The 20,880-nt window shown below is 41.9% G+C and overlaps 1 protein-coding gene across 1 annotated transcript; it reads left to right on the plus strand.

The window, feature by feature from the left end:
* Positions 1-1,357: 1,357 nt before the first annotated feature.
* LOC141116978 (SLAM family member 9-like) lies at positions 1,358-20,486 on the plus strand. The gene is made up of 6 exons (XM_073609523.1): positions 1,358-1,471; positions 1,872-2,107; positions 4,230-4,553; positions 15,453-15,701; positions 17,681-17,794; positions 19,885-20,486. Exons 2-6 carry the CDS (start codon positions 2,047-2,049, stop codon positions 19,887-19,889), a joined length of 753 nt encoding a protein of 250 aa, XP_073465624.1. The 5' UTR covers positions 1,358-1,471; positions 1,872-2,046; the 3' UTR covers positions 19,890-20,486.
* Positions 20,487-20,880: the final 394 nt, after the last annotated feature.

Here is a 20,880-nt window from a genome sequence, read left to right on the forward strand (position 1 = left end):
ATCAGCAGGACAGTGGACGGTGTCGGTAGAGCAGTGGACGGTGTCGGTAGAGCAGTGGATGGTGTCAGTAGTACAGTGGATGGTGTCAGTAGTACAGTGGACGGTGTCAGTAGAGACGTGGATGGTGACAGTAGGACAGTGGCTGGTGTCAGTAGAGCAGTGGATGATAACAATAGGACAGTGGATAGTGTCAGTAGAGCACTGGAAGGTATCAGTAGGGCGAAGGTTGGTGTCAGTGGAGCAGTGGAGGTGTCAGTAGGGCAGATGGTTGATGTCAGCAGGACAGTGGATGATGTCAGCCAGTAAAGCAGGGGATGGTGACAGCCCAGCACCCATAGAGGTAAGTACAGCAGGGACCGGGAAGGGTGGGTGTCACCTTTTCACTGTTTCTGCAAAAGTGAACTAACCCTCTAAATAAACATTATTGGCAAGACCAAATACATTTTAGCATTGCAAAAGCAGTTAAGAAATTATTATGATGGAAGTGGGGGGTGAGAGGAATAAGTCCCAAGACATTATTATGGGTAAAGGATAGCATAAAGGGGTAGAAGGTGAGTCCATGTAGGAGACTGGGTAGAATGTGAGGCCATGTAGGGGACCGGGTAGAATGGGAGGCCATGTAGGGGACCGGGCAGAAGGTGAGGTCATGTAGGGGACTGTGTAGAAGGTGAGTCCATGTAGGGGACTGGGTAGAAGGTGAATCCATGTAGGAGACCGGGTAGAAGGTGAGTCCATGTAGGGGACTGAGTAGAAGGTGAGGCCATGTAGGGGACTGGGTAGAAGGTGAGTCCATGTAGGGCACCGGGTAGAAGGTGAGTCCATGTAGGAGACCGGGTAGAAGGTGAGTCCATGTAGGGGACCGGGTAGAAGGTGAGTCCATGTAGGGGACTGGGTAGAAGGTGAGTCCATGTAGGGGACTGGGTAGAAGGTGAGTCCATGTAGGGAACTGGGTAGAAGGTGAATCCATGTAGGGGACGGGGTAGAAGGTGAGTTCATGTAGGGGACCGGGTAGAAGGTGAGTCCATATAGGGGACTGAGTAGAATGTGAGTCCATGTAGGGGACTGGGTAAAAGGTGAGTCCATATAGGGGACCGGGTAGAAGGTGAGTCCATATAGGGGACCGGGTAGAAGGTGAGTCCATGTAGGGGACCGGGTAGAAGGTGAATCCATGTAGGGGACTGGGTAGAAGGTGAGGCCATGGAGGGGACTGAGTAGAAGGTGAGTCCATGTATGGGACTGGGTAGTTTTTATTCTGCTGTAACATAGAGTGGATCTATTTTCACAGCTGGTTTCCCTTCCTCTTCTATAGAACTGAGGTCATCAGAGCATATATACTGCCAAGTTTTCCTTGCCTGTTGTAACAATAGTTTCCATTTGAATAATAGTTGGTTGGGGAAGATGCACTCGGAATTCAGGCAGACATCAGGAAGCAGGGCTGAGACAGAGATATTAAAGGCCTAGGATAGTGAAGGTAGGCTGTTTATAAACACCTTCCTGCTTGAAACAATGTTACATTTGTTGTTCTTACAATATATTAGAGGCAGAGAGTGTATCATTATTGTTTATAAACATTGCACTCCTCGAAACAATGTTATATTTTTCAGTTCCTGTTAATCTACCTTAGGGACGGAGATATTATCATTGCTGTTTTAATAACATTGTACTCCTTGAAACAATGTTATATAAGAGCGGAGAGTTTATCATTACTGCTCATATAATCATCTCAGTCTGACAATGTGGTGAAAATCATAACACACGCAAAGAAACTACAGTGTGTAGCAATAAACCAAAGCCCCTGACCTCAAGAGCTCACAGTCTAAAGGAAAGTAAGTGGGCGAGAAGTAAAGAACTAGTTTTCATTTTTTACACAGAAGGAGCCGCGTCCAAAACGAAATGACGGGACAGACAGCGAATACATCAGACTGACTTAGTCACGATATTACATCCTGTACAGATATAACACTTGACTCAGTCCATCGCTTCGCTTCCTTTTTCTGGGCGGATTGTTTGTATAAAATCAAAGTGAATATTCATTTCAACGGGACAATGGAACCAAAAGGTGGACACGTTCTCCTGCTCTGTCTGATGGTTATTTTTAGGACGGTCGGTAAGTTTATTCCCATTTTTTTATTTGAACAGATCTTTTACAAATAGATTTGGCTCATTGTACCTTACAATCTGACCGTACAACCTTTGCACAATCAACATTAGATCTGCCAAAAATGATGTAATAGGAGGACCTACCTAATCTATCTAATCAACTTATATCCAGTCAGGCAGGCTCTTGCACTACATACTTTTTGGAAGATCTAAAGAAGATCGTACAATCAGATAGCTTTACTGTAAAAATTCGGTCTGATTCACTAAAGGGTGAAATTAGTTATATATATATATATATATATATATATATATATATATATATATATATATATATACCATGGACCCTATGGTTCCTCCAGAGGTTGCTAGGGGTTCCTTGATCAATGAGCAATTTCTGCCTCTCAGACAAGTTCCCACTGACACTATTCATCTTTTTGGCTATCTGCAAAGGGGGAAAATCTTCCCAATGATCACCACACTAATGTATTATTAGTTGTAGATATAGTAAATTTTAGCAGGGGTTCCCTGAGACCAGAAAGTAATTTGAAGGGTTCCTCTGTGTTGGAAAGGTTGAGAAAGGCTGGTATATATACACTATACTGTATACTGATGATTGGCATGTCATGAATACACTATACTGTATAATGACTGAAGTGTGCGAAGCGTGTCTACCCAGCATTCTGATGCCTGACATTTTTGGGCTGTCCAAAGAAAGAGGATTTTGATCTACAATGGTGTGCGGTCATTTCTTCTTATTACACTATACTGTATACCGATGATTGGCATGTCATAAATACACTATACTGTCAAAATTATTGGGACACCTGCCTTTACAGGCTCATGAACCTAAATGACATCCCAGTCTTAGTCCGTAGGGTTCAATATTGAGTTGGCCCACCCTTTGCAGCTATAAAAGCTTCAACTCTTCTGGGAAGGCTGTCCACAAGGTTTAGGAGCGTGTCTATGGGAATGTTTGACCATTCTTCCACAAGAGCATTTGTCAGGTCAGGCACTGATGTTGGACAAGAAGGTCCGCAGTCTCTGCTTTAATTCATCCCAAAGGTGTTCTATCAGGTTGAGGTCAGGACTCTTTGCAGGTCAAGTCAAGTTCCTCCAGCCCAAACTCACTCATCCATGTCATGATGGACCTTGCTTTGTGCAGTCATGTTGGAACAGGAAGGGGCCATCCCCAAACTGTTCCCACAAAGTTGGGGGCATGAAATTGTCCAAAATGTCTTGGTATGCTGACGCCTTAAGAATTCCCTTCACTGGAACTAAGGGGCCAAACCCAACCCCTAAAAAAAACAACCCCACACCATAATACCCCCCCCCCCCCACCAAATGATTTGGAGGGTTGGCCCAATACTTTTTGGCAATATAGTGTGGATGAGTGAGTTTGAGGTAGAGGAACTTGACTTGAACTTCCCTGTCCTGATCTTAACCCCATAGAACATATATAGATAGACAGATAGATAGACAGATAGACAGATAGACAGATAGACAAATAGAAAAATATCTATCCTTTCTGTGAAGAACACACCAGCTGCCATACACAGGCAGGGATTTGGATTTTTGTTTCTGTGTGTGGCCAGCGCTCCTCTTCTTGGTATGATTTTACCAAAATTGAAGTGGACAATTAAAAAAGACTTCCAGCAAAGGTAAAATGAGTCAGTCAACGGTAAGTGGTTTGATTAAGTCTCGGTGCACACTGGGCTTAAAATTTAGAGCATTTTTTGTACAGAGTTTAGATGAGTTTAGGAGAGTTTTACGTTTTCTCTGCCAGTAAGCTCCAATCAGAAATGCGAACCAGAAGGGTTTTTTTTTCTGCCTCTAAACACTGAGCTCAAAGTATGCCTCTAAACGTCCTAATGTGCATGGACACATAGGAGAACATTGAGCTGCTTCTACAGGTACAAAACTCCTGTAGAAGCAACGATTTCTAAGCCAGTGTGCATGGAGCCTTAAACATACTTGGGACAAGCATAGTTCTGTACTAAAAAAAAAAAAAAAAGTGAAAAAAAAAAAATAATAAAGAATTAAGCACTAAAAAGGGGCAGATTTGATGGAACACTTGGTCTTTTTTCTGCCATCACTCTTCTGTGTCACCATGTTTCAATTGTCCCCTATAGATGTGATATGTGAAGCTCAGAGCGAGGAAACGCGGTTGGTATTTGGTGCGGAGGGAGGCAATGTCACTCTTCAGCTCAACAGGAATGATGTTGAAGATGTCTCCTGGGTCTACGATGGTGATGTCAGGGTTAAAACAAAGCCCGGAGAACCCATCGAGATTCGGGATCCCAACCACAAAGGAAACATGTGGGCCACTGAAGATGCTTCTTTAGTAATAATGAACCTCAGCCTGGAGGATCAAAAAGTCTACAGCGCAGATCTACACCTAAAAGAAAAACAAGAGAGCAACGTGACGATGATACATTATGACCTGAAAGTCTACAGTAAGTTTTGATATAAAAAGAGAAAGAGAGAGACAGAGAGATGGCAGCCTTGTAAGTGGGCATAAGCTCCATCTCTTAGAGAGAACCGTGTAATTTGCTGGATAGGCTAGAATTTATTTATAGGCTAGAATTTATTTATTTTTTATCTTTTACCTTTTTTTCTATTAAACCCATTTAACTCACCCCGAGTCCTCCATCTTGGTGGTGCTGTTGGAATGAGTATACATCAAACAATATAAAATTGTAATAGTGCAAATATGTTCAGTGGTTAACCATGGATATGAGAGGGATCCTCAATGACTGGCTACTATTATATTGCCAAATTAAAAAGAAAAATTAAAAAGAAAAAAAAATGAAAATAGTAAAAAATTTAAAAATATTTTGGAGCCTGCCAAATGATAGATCATCATAGATAGATATATAGATGTATCCAATCAGGAAGGCCCTTCTACTACATAGTTGGAGGTAAATCTAAAGGAAATTGAATAAGAAAATTGTAAATAGTTAATGTATATTGTTGTACAATTGTTAATAATATAATGTATGGTCAGCATAAGGAGAACACAATGTGACATATAAAGCATGGGGCAGGAAATCACACAGTTATATCTCATCCATCAAAAAAAAAAAAAAGGGAAGTAACATTTAATAGTGTCCTAGTTACATAGTATTAAAGTGTTACATAATACAACAAAGTACAAGAGCTCATGGCAACCAATCAGAAGACACTTTCCTGCAACCACACCAGTACAGGATAGATTTTGAAGGTTGCTTTAAGTACTGGACTTAGCGCTTTGAAGTGTATTCTATCCTTTCTTTATTATATGCAAATGTGTTCCTAAAAAGGTATATAGAACTGAATGGGACTTTAATTGTGCCTCTAAGAAGTATAAATAGATGAAAAACAATGAGAAAATACATTATTTTATTTTATTCAGTGTAAAAACAGTTAATAATACATTGCAGTTAATACGGTTGAGATGGATTCAGGGTGTGCAAATCCCCGATTTTAACAGAGTTATGGCCTACGCGTTTCGCGGACGAGGCCGCTTCGTCAGGGCCTTTGAGAACGGCACAATGTGATCACGTGTAGATTCTACAAATGAAGCATCAATTAATATTGCATAGATTTATAGAGTTACATCAGTGAGGGCTAGAATATAAATGTATATAGACATTGATGCATAAATTTATACAAAGGTATGTGTTTAATGAGAAATTGTTAACAAGGTTTACTAAACGGATCTGGATGTTTTATAAAGTATTCAACAGACAAATATAGCTGCATTATCAGTCCACTAGGGGTGTGTATGATGATGCTAGTCAACGTGTGAGGTTAAGCAGTGATCAACTCTATACTGTTAAATGTTTAAACAGGTAATGCTGTGGTTTTGTATAGGAAGGAAAGGAGAATGTATATATATATAGTATGGACAAGTGTGGCGCTAGAAAAAAGATACTCTATATGTACGTTATTGGGCAAAGCCCGACAGAATATCAATCTGAAAGGCAATATGCGCAATAAAGCGTATTAATGAAACACAAAATTAATCGTGTTTAGACTGTTAGCTGACACTAACAGAGGTAAGTACTGTGAAGTGATTGAGGAAAAATATGGGGGATAAAAAGAAATGAATCCTACAATAGCTAACTACAAATCCCAGAGTGGGGAGGAGTAGTTATGCATACAAGAAAAAAACATGAATCAATAATAAACATCATACAAAAAGTGCTATGACACAAATGAGTGATGATACCATAAGGTGGGTGGGTAAAACTAAAATAGTGATTATAATGTTGGTAATGTTAGCTCAAAATACAGCACATCGGCACATAGATAACTGATGTCACTAAAAGTCCAAATTAAACTCATGAATTACTGACGTAACCAAAAGTCCAACATGAATATGTGGGTGAGCATCTGGGAATGTGACTGGAACAAACAGCAACAACCAGGATTGGTAATAGGGGGCCCTTGAATCCGGGAATGGTGTCAACAAGATGAGGTATTCAACTTTTGTGTAACAGGGATAGGCAAAAATGGGCGGCACAGTGGTGTAGTGGATAGCACTTTCACCTAGCAGTAAGAAGGGTCGCTGGTTCGAATCCCAACCACGAGACTACCTGCCTGGAGTTTGCATGTTCTCCCTGTGCCTGCGTGGGTTTCCTCCGGGTACTCCGGTTTCCTCCCACACTCCAAAGACATGCTGGTAGGTTAATTGGATCCTGTCTAAATTGTCCCTAGTATGTATGAATGTGAGTTAGGGACCTTAGATTGTAAGCTCCTTGAGGGTAGGGACTGATGTGAATGTAAAATGTATATGTAAAGCGCTGCGTAAATTGTCAGCGCTATATAAGTACCTGAAATAAAATAATAAAATAATAAAATAAATTAAAAAATACCCTTACCAGCAGTGATGGACTCCCAGCCAGCGGCTTGGGAGTCAGACAGGCTTGAAATAGAGCAGGGGAAATGACTTACAGAGACGCCCATTCTAAGGCTTCAAAGAGAACTAAAAAGAATAATAAACTGACGAGCGGGACAACCTTGTGGACCATACCTCTACCTTTCAACCCTTTTTCTTCTTTCTCTTTCCTTTTCTCCACCTTACGATTAAAGCTCATTATCAGAATTTATTTGACCTATATACACTCTACTTGTAAACAATATGTATAGTAGGTATAAATCATTTAAATACCTACAAAAGTAACTAAGGAAATGATATATATCTTTAATTTAGGTTTACGTAAACCCAATGTTTAATATTTGAAATTTCATGATATTTACCTATATAAACCCTACTGTAAAACAATGAGCTTACTTTATAGATCCTTGTAAACTTACTTTATGTATCTTTATAACATTGTATACTCAATAAACTTCTTTTGACAAGGAAATAGAGCAGGGGAGGCAGCCCTTTATCCACAATAGCTGGAGATGGTGGAAACCTGCAGCACTCACCAACCGAACCTTTCTGGTCTCACCGACTTCCGGCGTCCAAGTTTGGGAACAGGACTGTGCATCAGAGGTATGGCTCCATGTAGTAGGTATGGGTCCTCAAATGAATAGGGATCAAGAAGAAAAACCTCCCCATAGTGTAAATCAGCTTTTTTGAAAGCTTTATTAAAAAGTATTGCGATAAAACATACACTGGCTCATGAATTAAAGTCAGGTATAAAAGAACATAAAAAAGCGCTTAAATCAAATAGTGGCAAGACAGGCAAAACACCTGACGCGTTTCGTCCGATAGGACTTCGACTGGGGTATATGACTGTCTGCCACTCCTGCCTGTATATATCTATAAACATATAATTAGTAAATCATAGCATAGCATAGCCGACAACTGTTTGAGTTTTACCCACCCACCTTATGGTATCATCACTCATTTGTGTCATAGCACTTTTTGTATGATGTTTATTATTGATTCACGTTTTTTTCTTGTATACATAACTACTCCTCCCCACTCTGGGATTTGTAGTTAGCTATTGTAGGATTCATTTCTTTTTATCCCCCATATTTTTCCTCAATCACTTCACAGTACTTACCTCTGTTAGTGTCAGCTAACAGTCTAAACACGATTAATTTTGTGTTTCATTAATACGCTTTATTGCGCATATTGCCTTTCAGATTGATATTCTGTCGGGCTTTGCCCAATAACGTACATATAGAGTATCTTTTTTCTAGCGCCACACTTGTCCATACTATATATATATACATTCTCCTTTCCTTCCTATACAAAACCACAGCATTACCTGTTTAAACATTTAACAGTATAGAGTTGATCACTGCTTAACCTCACACGTTGACTAACATCACCATACACACCCCTAGTGGACTGATAATGCAGCTATATTTGTCTGTTGAATACTTTATAAAACATCCAGATCCGTTTAGTAAACCTTGTTAACAATTTCTCATTAAACACATACCTTTGTATAAATTTATGCATCAATGTCTAAATACATTTTATATTCTAGCCCTCACTGATGTAACTCTATAAATCTATGCAATATTAATTGATGTCGTATTTTTAGAATCTACACGTGATCACATTGTGCCGTTCTCAAAGGCCCTGACGAAGCGGCCTCATCCGCGAAACGCGTAGGCCATAACTCTGTTAAAATCGGGGATTTGCACACCCTGAATCCATTTCAACCGTGTTAACTGCAATGTATTATTAACTGTTTTTATACTGAATAAAATAAAATAATGTATTTTCTCATTAATTGTTTTTCATCTATTTATACTTCTTATGCCCTGTACACACGGTCGGATTTTCATGACGTGAAAAAGTGTGATCGGATTGTCGGAAATTCTGATCGTGTGGGGGCTCCATCGAACTTTTTCCGTCAAAGTTTGAGAGCAGGATATAAAATTTTCCGACAACAAAATCCAATCGTTTAAATTCGGATCGTGTGTACACAAATCCGACGCACAAAGTGCCACGCATGCTCAGAATAAATGAAGAGATGAAAGCTATTGGCTACTGCCCCGTTTATAGTCCCAACGTATGTGTTTTACGTCACTGCGTTCAGAGCGATCGGATTTTCCAACAACTTTGTGCGACCGTGTGTATGCAAGACAAGTTTGGCACAAAATCTGTCAGAAAAAATCCGACTGAGTTTGTGGTGGGAATGTGCGATCAATGTGCGATCGTGTGTACAGGGCATTAGAGGCACAATTAAAGTCCCATTCAGTTCTATATACCTTTTTAGGAACACATTTGCATATATTTACGGGATGGTGACTCTATAGAAGGGGTGGTATTTTCACGCTCGCCCCACCCCGACATATATCCTTTCTTTATTAGATGTAGCCGTGTTACAATCTAAAGAACATTCTTTTTAAAATATACTGCATCCAGTATGGCATCCACACAGTGCGGGGGGGGGGTGCGTATATATTAATAACAGATTGAGGAGATTTGACCTTAATGGGGGAGGGAAGTTTGCCAATGAACATCTAAAAGATTCAGGGAAGGATTGGGAAAGTTCTGTGGTTAGATGAGACCAAAATTGAGCTCTTTGGCAATAACTCGACTCACCGCATTTGGAAGAAAAAAAATGACTATGACCTTAAGAACACCATCCCTACAGTCAAGCACAGAGGTGGAACATTATGCTTTGGGGCTTTCTCTCCAATAAAGGTATAGGCCGAATTTGCCACATTGAGGGGCCAATGGAGAGGGTCATGTATTGTAAAATCTTGGGTGAGAACCTTCTTTGTTCAGCCAGAACACTGAAGATGGGTCATGGATGGGTCTTCCAGCATGACAATGACCCAAAACATACCACCAAGGCAACAAAGGAGTGGCTCAAGGAGAAGCACATTGAGGTCATGGAGTGGCCTAGCCAGTCTCCAGACCTTAATCCTATAGAAAATTTATGGCGGGAGCTGAAACTTCGAGTTGCCAAGAGACAACCAAGAAACCTTAAAGTGATTTAGAGAAGATCTGTAAAGAAGAGTGATCCAAAATCCCCCCTGAGATCTGTGCAAACCTGGTCACCAGCTACAAGAAATGTCTTACCTCTGTGCTTGCCAACAAGGGTTTCTCCACCAAGTACTAAGTCATGTTTTGCTTGGGAATCAAATACTTATTTTACTCACTGAACTGCAACTCTATCTATAACATTTGTAGTGTGTGTTTTTTTCTGGATTTTTGGTTGACATTCTGTCTCTATCATTTAAAATACACCTATGATAAAAATTATAGACCCTTCATTTCTTTGTAAGTGGGCAAACTTACAAAATCTGCAAGGGATCAAACAATTTTTTTTTTTTTCAAATATAAGTTTATTCAAAAGCAGGAAAGGTTACAGGCCCACGGTATCATCATAGACATACATCAGATTTGAGGACGCAGCCTCTTGCATCAACATGACTGAGGGCATGACAACATGGTTTCCTATTACAGGCTCATATACATGTTATTACAATCTGTGTAATAGATTCAATCCTGCATTGGAACTCAAATTTATCTGTTTGCCTCTTTCCTACCAACCATTTTCCTTTTTCCAGAATAGCAAAAGTAGAAAAGAAATAGATAAAGGAAAAAAGGAAGAAAGAGGACAGAGAAGTAATAGTACGAAAAGTGGGGGGCAGGAGTGTGGTACACGGGTGAGGGGGAGGGGGGAGGGGGGGAACCAGGGAAGGGGGGAAGCCCGGAGGCGGTGCCCCTCTGTTACTCGGTACATATATTTCGGGAGAGTGACTGCTGCTCGTAGGCTTCCACTGTCAAATTCATTTCACTGATTTGCAAGCAGGTTTTGTCCCTCAGTGGAGAATATAAATATAAGCCATTGCGACCATGTTTTAGAATACTGTTCAGTTTGGTTACGGGCCGTGAGGATAAGATCCTCCATCTTCCTGATGTCTTCTACTTTTTTTAACCACATACCCACAGTTGGGGGACTGGTAGTCTTCCACAGCAGAGGGATACAAGCTTTGGCCGCATCCAGAAGATGCTGAATCAGGGATTTTTTATACTTCTTTCTGGACATGTTAGACGCATGTAATAAAAAGAAGCTGGGGTCCGCCATGATGGGACGTTCCGTAAATTTCTGTATCGTCTGCTGTATGGACTTCCAAAACTGCTCCAACCGCTTACAGGTCCAGAACACATGAAGAATCATGCCCCTTTCCTCCCTGCATCTCCAACAGGTACCTGAAGAGGATGGGAAAAATCTCTGCAGTTTGTCTGGGGTGTTATACCATCTGGTTACTAACTTATAGTTAGTTTCTTGCATTTTTGTGCATATGGAGGATTTGAATGTGAAATAGATTATGTTTTGTTTTTGCCGTGGTGAGAAGTTACACTGCATATCTCTTTCCCATGTCCCGAGGGTGGGCATTTGGTAGCTCTCTAATGGTGTAATCAATAGTAGGTAGGTGGCTGACAGTGCGTGAGGTAGAGCTCCTTCTCCTGAGCAATGTGATTCATAAGTAGTCAAGGCCCGGGCAAAGTTTCCAGGAGGTGGTAACGTCTTAAAAAAGTGGTTAAGCTGTAAAGCTCTCCAGAGGTCTAGCTGGAATGGTCCCTCAGCACTCATTAGTCCTTCTATAGAGGGCCATTGTCCATTTGTTATAAAATGGGATGCTTGTGAATACCCTGTCTTACGTAATGAACGGAACACTGGGTCAGTACATCCTGGACTAAATTCTGGGGTACCCAGAATCGGCCGTAGTGGGGAACTGAGGGATGTAAGATGTAGTCTAGCAAAAAGGGATGAACAGATTTGTGTGGTTACTCCTATCAGGGGGTGGTTCTTCATATCCCGGGGTAATAAGTCATGGCACCAGGGGGCTCTGTCCAAAGGTATTGTACTCTGGGCTTGTTCCAGTTGGGTCCATAATTTGGTGGTATCATGTCGATTCCAGTCAATGAGTCTGGTCAAATGGGTTGCTTGTTGGTATTTGCGAAGATCTGGTACCGCCAGTCCACCGTACACTTTGGGTAATGTGAGCTGTCGTCTGTTAATCCTAGGTTTCTTGTGTGCCCATATAAAGTCCAGGAATAGAGTGTTTGTCTGGTCAAAATAGCAGGCGGGTATTTGGATCGGGAGGGCTTGCATGAGGTATAGGAATTTTGGCAGTATACACATCTTAAGGATGTTACACCTACCAAACCAGGAGTGTAACCCTGTGCTCCAATTTTTAAGTAGTGATCTGACCGTGGACATTAATGGGGGGAAGTTCAGGGCAAATACTTGGGATAATTCAGGAGGAATGTAAGTTCCAAGGTACTTCAGAGCAGTGTTGGTCCATTTGAATTTAAAATTACCCTGCAGTGTATTGGGGAGTCCTGGGGGAAGCCCAACACTCATGGCTTCCGATTTGTTAAAATTTATCTTCAGGTTAGATATGTTGCCGTATGTTTTAAATTCGTGGAGCAGATTGGGGAGAGATATTATCGGGTTTGTGAGAGTGAACAACATATCATCTGCGTAAGCAGCTATTTTCTGTTGCGTCTCTCCTATATTTACTCCATTGATATCTGGGTGGGCTCGAATTGTGCGCAGGAAGGGTTCCAGTGACAGGGCGAATAGGAGCGGGGATAGCGGACATCCCTGGCGAGTTCCATTTTTGATCTCAAAAGGGGCAGACAGAGTCCCATTTACTCGCACTCGTGCTGTGGGGTTGGTGTATACTGCAGAAATCCAGTCCAGCATCCTAGTCCCCAGGCCAACATGTCTTAAAACTGATGTCATGAACTGCCAATTCACCCTGTCAAAGGCCTTCTCTGCGTCCGTACTTAGAAATATGCAGGGGGTCTTATTTTGATTAACTACATGCAAGATGTTGAGAGTTTTGATCGTATTATCCCTGGCTTCTCTAGATGGGACAAAGCCCACTTGGTCTAGATGAATCAGGGATGGAAGGTATGTTTGGAGTCTGGTTGATATTACTTTCGTGAAGACTTTAAGATCAATATTAAGAAGCGAGATTGGCCTGTAGCTCCCTCATTGCGTCGTATCTTTCCCCTCTTTTGGGTATCAGTGCTATATGTGCTGTTAGTGTTGCTCTAGGGAAGTGAGTGCTAGGGTCCAGTGAGTTAAAGAATTTATGCATGGGTTCGCCTAAGGACGGTAACAAGGTTTTGTAGTATAGGGTTGTAAAGCCATCCGGGCCTGGAGCTTTCCCTAATTTCATGGAAGCAATTGCTTTCTGTATCTCTTCCATGGTAATAGGTTCTTCTAATAACTCAGTGGACTCAGCTGATAATATAGGCATATTAGATTTAACTATGTAATCTTCTATTTGGGCTTGCGAAACCAGTTGCTGTTTTAGGTTGTATAGGGAGGAATAAAATTCCCTGAATTCAGCAGCTATCGCCTAAGTTAGTGTAGTCTTTTGGCCAGAAGACGACATTATGTGGGGGACATAGTTCGCTAATACTTGCTTGCGCAATGATTTGGCTAGCATTTTGCCACATTTATTACCGGATTCATATGTCATACGTCTACAGATTTGTAATGCGGCCTTTGCTCGGTATTGCATTAGATCGTTGATTTTAGTGCGTAGTAACGTAACTTCCGCTTCCCCCGCCGGGGTCTGTGCGTGTTTGTGTCTTGCCTCTGCCAGGTGTAAGTCCTGCAGGAGTGTTGTCAATTGAGCAGATCTTAATCGTTTAATGCGTGCCCCGTGCTTTATCAAAACTCCGCGAATCACCGCTTTGTGTGCCTCCCAAACAATGCCAGGGTCACTATCAGGGGTATAGTTAGTTTTGAAATAGAAATCTAGTTCCTTCCGTACATCCGTAAGTACCTCCTCATCTTGCATGAGACTTTCGTTCAGTCTCCAAGTCCTCTGTCTGTCAGTAGGGTTATCTGTCAGGGCATAAGTCAGTAGGACAGGAGCGTGATCACACCTTGTGATGGATCCAATCTTGGAGTCTCTAAGGGCGTGCAATTGGGCATGTGGGAGTAGAAAATAGTCAATCCTGGAGTATTGTTTGTAGGGATTGGAATAAAAAGTATAGTCCCGTTCGGTTGGGTGGAGGAGTCGCCATACGTCGATCAGTTGGGCCTTGTGTAGTTCCCTGGAGATTCGTTTCCTAACGGAGGAGGTGATAGAGGAGGTCCCTGAGGAAGTATCCTCTGTGGGAATCAGGGGGACGTTGAAATCACCTCCTATGATAAGGTGGCCTCTAGAAAATTCCAGCAGAGCTGCTAGGGTCTTAGTGATAAAGCTATCTTGATGACTGTTAGGGGCGTAAATGTTTGCAAGGGTTACCTGAACCCCCCCCCCCGATTTTGCCTCTGAGAAACAAATATCTTCCCTCTGGGTCTGATAATGTGTCTGTACATTTCCAGGGTACTTTGCTGGCAAATAGTATGGACACTCCACGGGTCTTGGTAGATCCATTGGTGGAGTGATACGCCATTGGGAAATATTTGTTTTTCAATATCGGGAGGTTACCGCTTTTAAAATGTGTCTCTTGGAGTAGTGCCAGGTCTGCTCTATTACGTTTTAGATCCTGTAGCAGCATACGCCTTTTCTCCGTCAAACAATTATTTTACCCACTGTGCAGTACATGGATCAAATTTTGGATGATTCTTGCTACATTGGGTGAAATTCGATCAGTAGGTGGCCCTGTTGGCACCACCCAGCTCAGCAAACTTTGATCTGAAAATCGAGTCAGGCTGAAAATTGTTGGCTGAACAGCAACTGCAGCCAAGCTGATGCAGGTGCCGTTCGGGTATTTTGACAGCCACCGGCACCAGCTGTCAGAATTCAATAGCCGACGTCCATATAGCTCATCCAAGCCCAATATGTAGCACTGAGGTGGGAAGACGCTGCACTCCATTTAGCCCATATACACTGTATTAAGTTAAGATCGAAAATAGCCTCAGCCTAGGCTCCTCACTGTCCACGCCCCCTAACACATTTCACTTCGCCCACACTGCTTAGTCATAGAGTCATAGATCTCTATGATAAAGCCCTTTGGGTGGGACAAAATGCGTCAGTGGCCTGAGTGAGCCAAAGTCAAACTTCACTTAACATATGTGCTGATTAGAGCGCGGTGTCTTCCCACCTCAACATTATAGAATTTACATGTTTGGAATAACTAATTTGGTCAGCTCAACGCCCAACACTGATTTGTTAGCAATACATTGTAAGCCATTCCAGAGCTCTAATGTGGAAATAAAATGGACACCCCCGCCCCCCCCCCCGAATGAGAGGAGCTCACAAGGAAAGGTGCATCAAGACAACTCAGTGGTCATTTAAAGTTGTCTTTAAATTCATGTATACAGTGAACTTCTCATCACAACCCTTCATCAATAGCGGCACAAGGTTGGCTTTGGGAAGGTGAGTGACCACCCTCCAAGACTTATAAAAACAAGACTAATACATCAATTTTGAATATTTCTTCAGATGTTTCTTCTGGTTTCCTGCAGAGATATTATCAGCAGAGGACATCCTATTAGAGGGCAACATTACCAACACCGAGCCTTGTGGAGTTCTTATGACTTGTGTGGTGAAGGAACCCAACGTGACTGTTACCTGGAGGAATGGCAGTGGTCTAATCTTTACTGGTAATGTCCTAAATATAGAAGATGTTCATTCGAGCCTCAGCATCACTTGTACCGCCAAGAACCCCATCAGTAACATCACCAAGGCTGTGAAACCCTCACAGTTCTGTAGAGGTAACTGAATATCAAACTCATGTCTGATCTACACAGCGAGTGATGGTGGCTGTTTTGTGTTCTGGAGTAATAATATAGATTCTGATCTCCAGAGTGTGGCCTGGAGGCCAGATGTGGCCCTGTGCTCGCTTTTCTCCGGCCCTTGGGGGACTATTTTCATCCACTGATACGAACAATGTGGCATAATTCCCCCCATTGCCACTAATTAAGGGGTAGAATTCCTCCCAATAACACTAAAGATGGGGCCCAATTCCTCCCAATGACACCAAAAATGGGGCCCACTGACACCAATGATAGTGGCACAGTTCCTTCCAATGACAGCCACAATGGGGCACTAGTCCTCCCACTGAGACTAAAGATGGGGCCCAATTCCTCTCAATGACACCAAAAATGGGGCCCATTGACACCAATGATGGGGCATAGTTCGTCCCAATGACACCAACAATGGGGCACTATTCCACCCACTGACACCAAAGATGGGGCATTGTTTATTCCCACTGACATTGGGACCTTTTCTACTTCCAATGGCCTCAGTCTGGCCCCATTGAGTCTGAAGGGGAAAAAAACTGGTCCTTTGTTTAGAAAGTTTTGAGACCCCTAATATGGACAATGAGTCAGTTTTCTAGGAAGTGCTGACATTGGCCACCATTATTTTATGTGTAGGGTTAATATGGGGCGTACAGTGGGGACGGAAAGTATTCAGACCCCCTTAAATTTTTCACTCTTTGTTATATTGCAGCCATTTGCTAAAATCATTTAAGTTCATTTTTTTCCTCATTAATGTACACACAGCACCCCATATTGACAGATACCCTTACCCTGATGTAAGTGGGGGGCTCTCTGGGGATATATATACACCCACACGTATATTACTGTATATACATGTGTATGCCCGCCCAAGCGTATGACTTTCTTTACTACCCTGCTATGGGCTCTAGCCCCAGATCTTTTGTAGACCTAGCAACGCCCCTGCTCATGGCTGTATTAGATCAAAAGGGGCTTATACTAAATACTGAGCAAAGGGTCTGAATACTTAGGACCATGTGATATTTCGGTTTTTCTTTTTTTAATAAATCTGCAAAAATGTCAACAATTCTGTGTTTTTCTGTCAATATGGGGTGCTGTGTATACATTAATGAGGAAAAAAATGAACTTAAATGATTTTAGCAAATGGCTGCAATATAACAAAGAGTGAAAAATTTAAGGGGGTCTGAATACTTTCCATCCCCACTGTACTGTATGTATAAAGAAAGAAAAAAAAAGTAATACTGTGAAACTGCATATACATTTGTTCTGTGTGAAGGGGGGTGGGGGCAAAATTGAGTGTTATTAGGCTATTTTCTCTCCAGGTCGAATGTTTTACTTCATACAGAATATAGTGAAGCATGAAAATACTGCCTTATGGCCACTAGATGGTGCTGATGGGGAAAAACTTAGTACAGCACTTAGACACTGTGGAAGACAGGGGAAAAGGGTCAACATGTTTCATGCTATCTCAGCGCTTACTCATGACTTACTCAATGTGAAACGCGTTGACCCTTTTTTTTCCTAGCTCCCACAGTGTCTAAGTGCTGTACTCAGGCGATGTTATATCTCAATAAAAATGGATGTTTTATTGTGTGCAGCTGTCTGGACTTTTGAAGCTGTTTCCCATCACTGCCATCTAGTGGCCATAATGCAGTAATTATGTAATTTTATGTTCTCAATAAAGTTGGATGTTGGAAGTGCAGCTGTCCAGACTTTTTAAGTTTTTCCCATCAGCTCCAACTAGTGGCCACAATGCAGTATTTGCTATATTCTGTATAAAGAAAAACATTCGACCTGGAGAGAAGTTTTTCTATACATGCAGTTACACAAACTGGGCTGGCACCCGAGCATGTGAGAGATTGAAGGATATTTAAGAAAATTGTTTACATTGTTATCCAACTGAAATTTGAAGGAATTATGAAAAATTTATATTTTGTTTGTATTTGTTTCAGGAAAGACGGCTGACAATAAAAGGAATAAAGGCCTGGGGGTCATTGTTAGTATTCTTCTTGCAGTCATTGTTGTGTGCATTATCACTTATTTTGTATACCGGAGAGTAGCAAAAAGTAAGTGTTTATTGTATTTTGTATTCTATATCGCTGAATTATCCATTATCCTGCTGAGCAATGAAAACAGTGAACAGCCTCTTTAGGAAGGGTCAAAGAAAAGAACATCTATAGTAGGGATAAGTAGAGGAAGGGGTTAGCCTTGCAAAGGGGCAGAAGATTTTGAATGTTTGTGGCCCTGAAAAAAATGACTTCAACATTTACCTTCTGCTGTACAGGACCATATTTCACTGATGTTAAACGTTGCTAATCCATCTTCTCCCAGTCCTTGTATAGTGGGAAGGGGAGCTTCATACCCACTCAGAGACATCCTTGGAGAATTAATGGGTTAATCCTTCCTAATGCAGTTGTGTGGTCACACCAGGTGTACAGACCTGGGAACTCAGCACAGGGATGGTGGGAACCCCTCATAATGGTCACAACAGGTGTTCAGACCCGGGAACTCAGCACAGGGATGGTGGGAACCCCTCATAATGGTCACAACAGGTGTCCTGACCCAGGAACTCAGCACAGGGATGGTGGAAACTCCTCATAATGGGCACAGCAGGTGTACAGACCTGAGAACTCAGCACAGGGATGGTGGAAACTCCTCATAATGGGCACAGCAGGTGTACAGACCCGGGAACTCAGCACAGGGATGGTGGGAACCCCTCATAATGGTCACAACAGGTGTTCAGTCCTGGGAACTCAGCACAGGGATGGTGGGAACCCCTCATATAGGTCACAACAGGTGTTCAGACCCAGGAACTCAGCACAGGGATGGTGGAAACTCCTCATAATGGGCACAGCAGGTGTACAGACCTGAGAACTCAGCACAGGGATGGTGGAAACTCCTCATAATGGGCACAGCAGGTGTTCAGACCCGGGAACTCAGCACAGGGATGGTGGAAACCCCCCATAATAGGCACAGCAGGTGTACAGACCTGGGAACTCATCATAGGGATGGCTGGAACCACTCATAATGGGCACAGTGGGTATACAGACCCGGGAACTCAGCACGGGGATGGTGGGAACCCCTCATAATGGGCACAGCAGGTGTACAGACCAGGGAACTCAGCACAGGGATCTTACCAATTGCATCCCCAAGGGAGATGAAAGGAAACTGTTGAGGGTTTACCAGTCTACCCAACACTGAAATATCAGATTAATGTAGACCCTTTAAGAGAAAAAAAAAACAGTTAATAGATATGGTTATAGCTAAAGAATCAGGTAATGGATGGAACTAATGCCACGATTAGGCCACAGTCTTTCTGAACAAAGAGACTTTTTTTTAATTGAGCCTGTAGTAGTTAAAATTCACCACAAGATGGCACCATTGGATTATTACATAAAAAAAGAAATGGTGCTTACATCTTATGTCAAACCTGCACCTTTCTCATCCTTTTTACCATGGAAGAGCCATTGAAGTAATTATTATACAGGGGGGAGGGGACTGAGCACATGCTTATTCCTTATTATGACTATTGCAAGTGGGTGGAGCTGGGAACACAAGCTCAAACAATTTTCCACCTTGTGTCCAAAATGAAAAAAAATATCAATAGTCGGCGGAAATTCAGAGATCTAAGCCTCAGAGCCCCACACATAAGGCTAACCCACCCAGTATTTATGTTTTCATTTAAATTTAGAATTTAGGAGTGCATTTCTACAATGTCCAGTGAAATGGCTGGTACATTTGTTTTCTGTGAAAAATGGGGCAAACTGGAATGTTTACAGGTTGTTTCCTCTACTGGTTTAATGTTATTTCATTCATAAAAAAAAAACAAAAAACAATGGTTGCGGAAAATACCACATCATGGCCACTAGATGGAGCTGATAATTATTTCATAGGATATAGGCTCCATCTAGTGGCCATAATGCAGTATAGTCCAAAACCACTTTATTGTTATTTTTTTCTATGAGTGAATAACATTTGACCTGTGGAGGAAATAATAACATTTGACCTATGGAGCAAATAGAACATTTGATTTTACCCCAGAACAAATGTACCAGCAGATCCATTGGATGAACAGCTATGCAGTTTTTTCAATTTTCAATAAATGCATTCCATAAAGTTTTGTTCAAAGGATAAACTGTCTTATTGCTTCTTATAGCGTGAAGAAGTGACGCCTCTGAGGGTTTCTGCCCAGCGGCTCAGGAAGAGTCCAGTGTTTGGAGTTTCCAGGCTCACTTTCTCCAGGATGACCATAATAAAGTAGAACTCCTGCTGGACAGCTAAACACAACATTGGAATACATGTCCGAGAACTGCATTGCCTGTCAAAATATGTCAAATTCTGTTCAGCCAGTCTTATTGTTTACATAGCTCTGACTCTCTAAATAGTCAGAGGGAGGAAACTAGCATTCAAAGCTCCCCCCGCTTCATTCAAGGAACAAGAGGATATACCAGGTACGTCTAGGTATGGAGAGCAGACGACAAGCTCTCTTTTCTCCCATAATGCAATGCTGGTTGTCTAAAGCAGCCAATTGCTGGATCCCAATGCTATCACATGAGAACAGAGAGAGAGCCCTAAGTCCTGTGTAAGTTTACAATTGAAAAAACAAACAGAATCTTGCAAGCTACCATGTAAAAATCCAAATGATAGTTAGAGATGATTAGAGGACAGCTGCTAGCATTGATCACGTCCCACATGCTTGTGCCAAAAAGTTTTGTACCAATATAATGCTGCGCTATCCAAATGTAATCATACGGTAACCGTACTAAATCATAATATTACTGGCTGCAGTTCAATAGTGGTGGTGAGATATTCTATTCTGAATAGAATATCTCACCACCACTATTGAACTGCAGCCAGTAATATTATGATTTAGTATGGTTACCGTATGATTACATTTGGATAGCGCAGCATTATATTGGTATATAAGTTTACAATTGCTCTGGTCAATCCTCGGTATAGCCCGGGTTCATTGAGGTTACATTTACACTGTTTGCGGTGCGTTGCGGTAAAGCGGCTCACTTTGAATGGGCCGTCTTTGTAGGGCAATGTAGATTTTAACAGCTCTGTTCCTATGTGAAAGAGGAGGGGGTGTCCCTTCTCTCCAATAAGCTCTCACTGAGCGCTGCAGATTGTAACTTCAGCTCCCCACCCC

Source organism: Aquarana catesbeiana, linkage group LG13 (assembly GCF_042186555.1).
Source record: "Aquarana catesbeiana isolate 2022-GZ linkage group LG13, ASM4218655v1, whole genome shotgun sequence".
Classification (NCBI taxonomy): Eukaryota; Metazoa; Chordata; class Amphibia; order Anura; family Ranidae; genus Aquarana; species Aquarana catesbeiana.

Coding starts and splice junctions, on each gene's coding strand:
- LOC141116978 (XM_073609523.1), top strand. CDS start 2,047: ATGGAACCAAAAGGTGGACACGTTCTCCTGCTCTGTCTGATGGTTATT. Junction 2,108..4,229: donor GGTTATTTTTAGGACGGTCG/GTAAGTTTATTC, acceptor TGTCCCCTATAG/ATGTGATATGTGAAGCTCAG. Junction 4,554..15,452: donor TTATGACCTGAAAGTCTACA/GTAAGTTTTGAT, acceptor GGTTTCCTGCAG/AGATATTATCAGCAGAGGAC.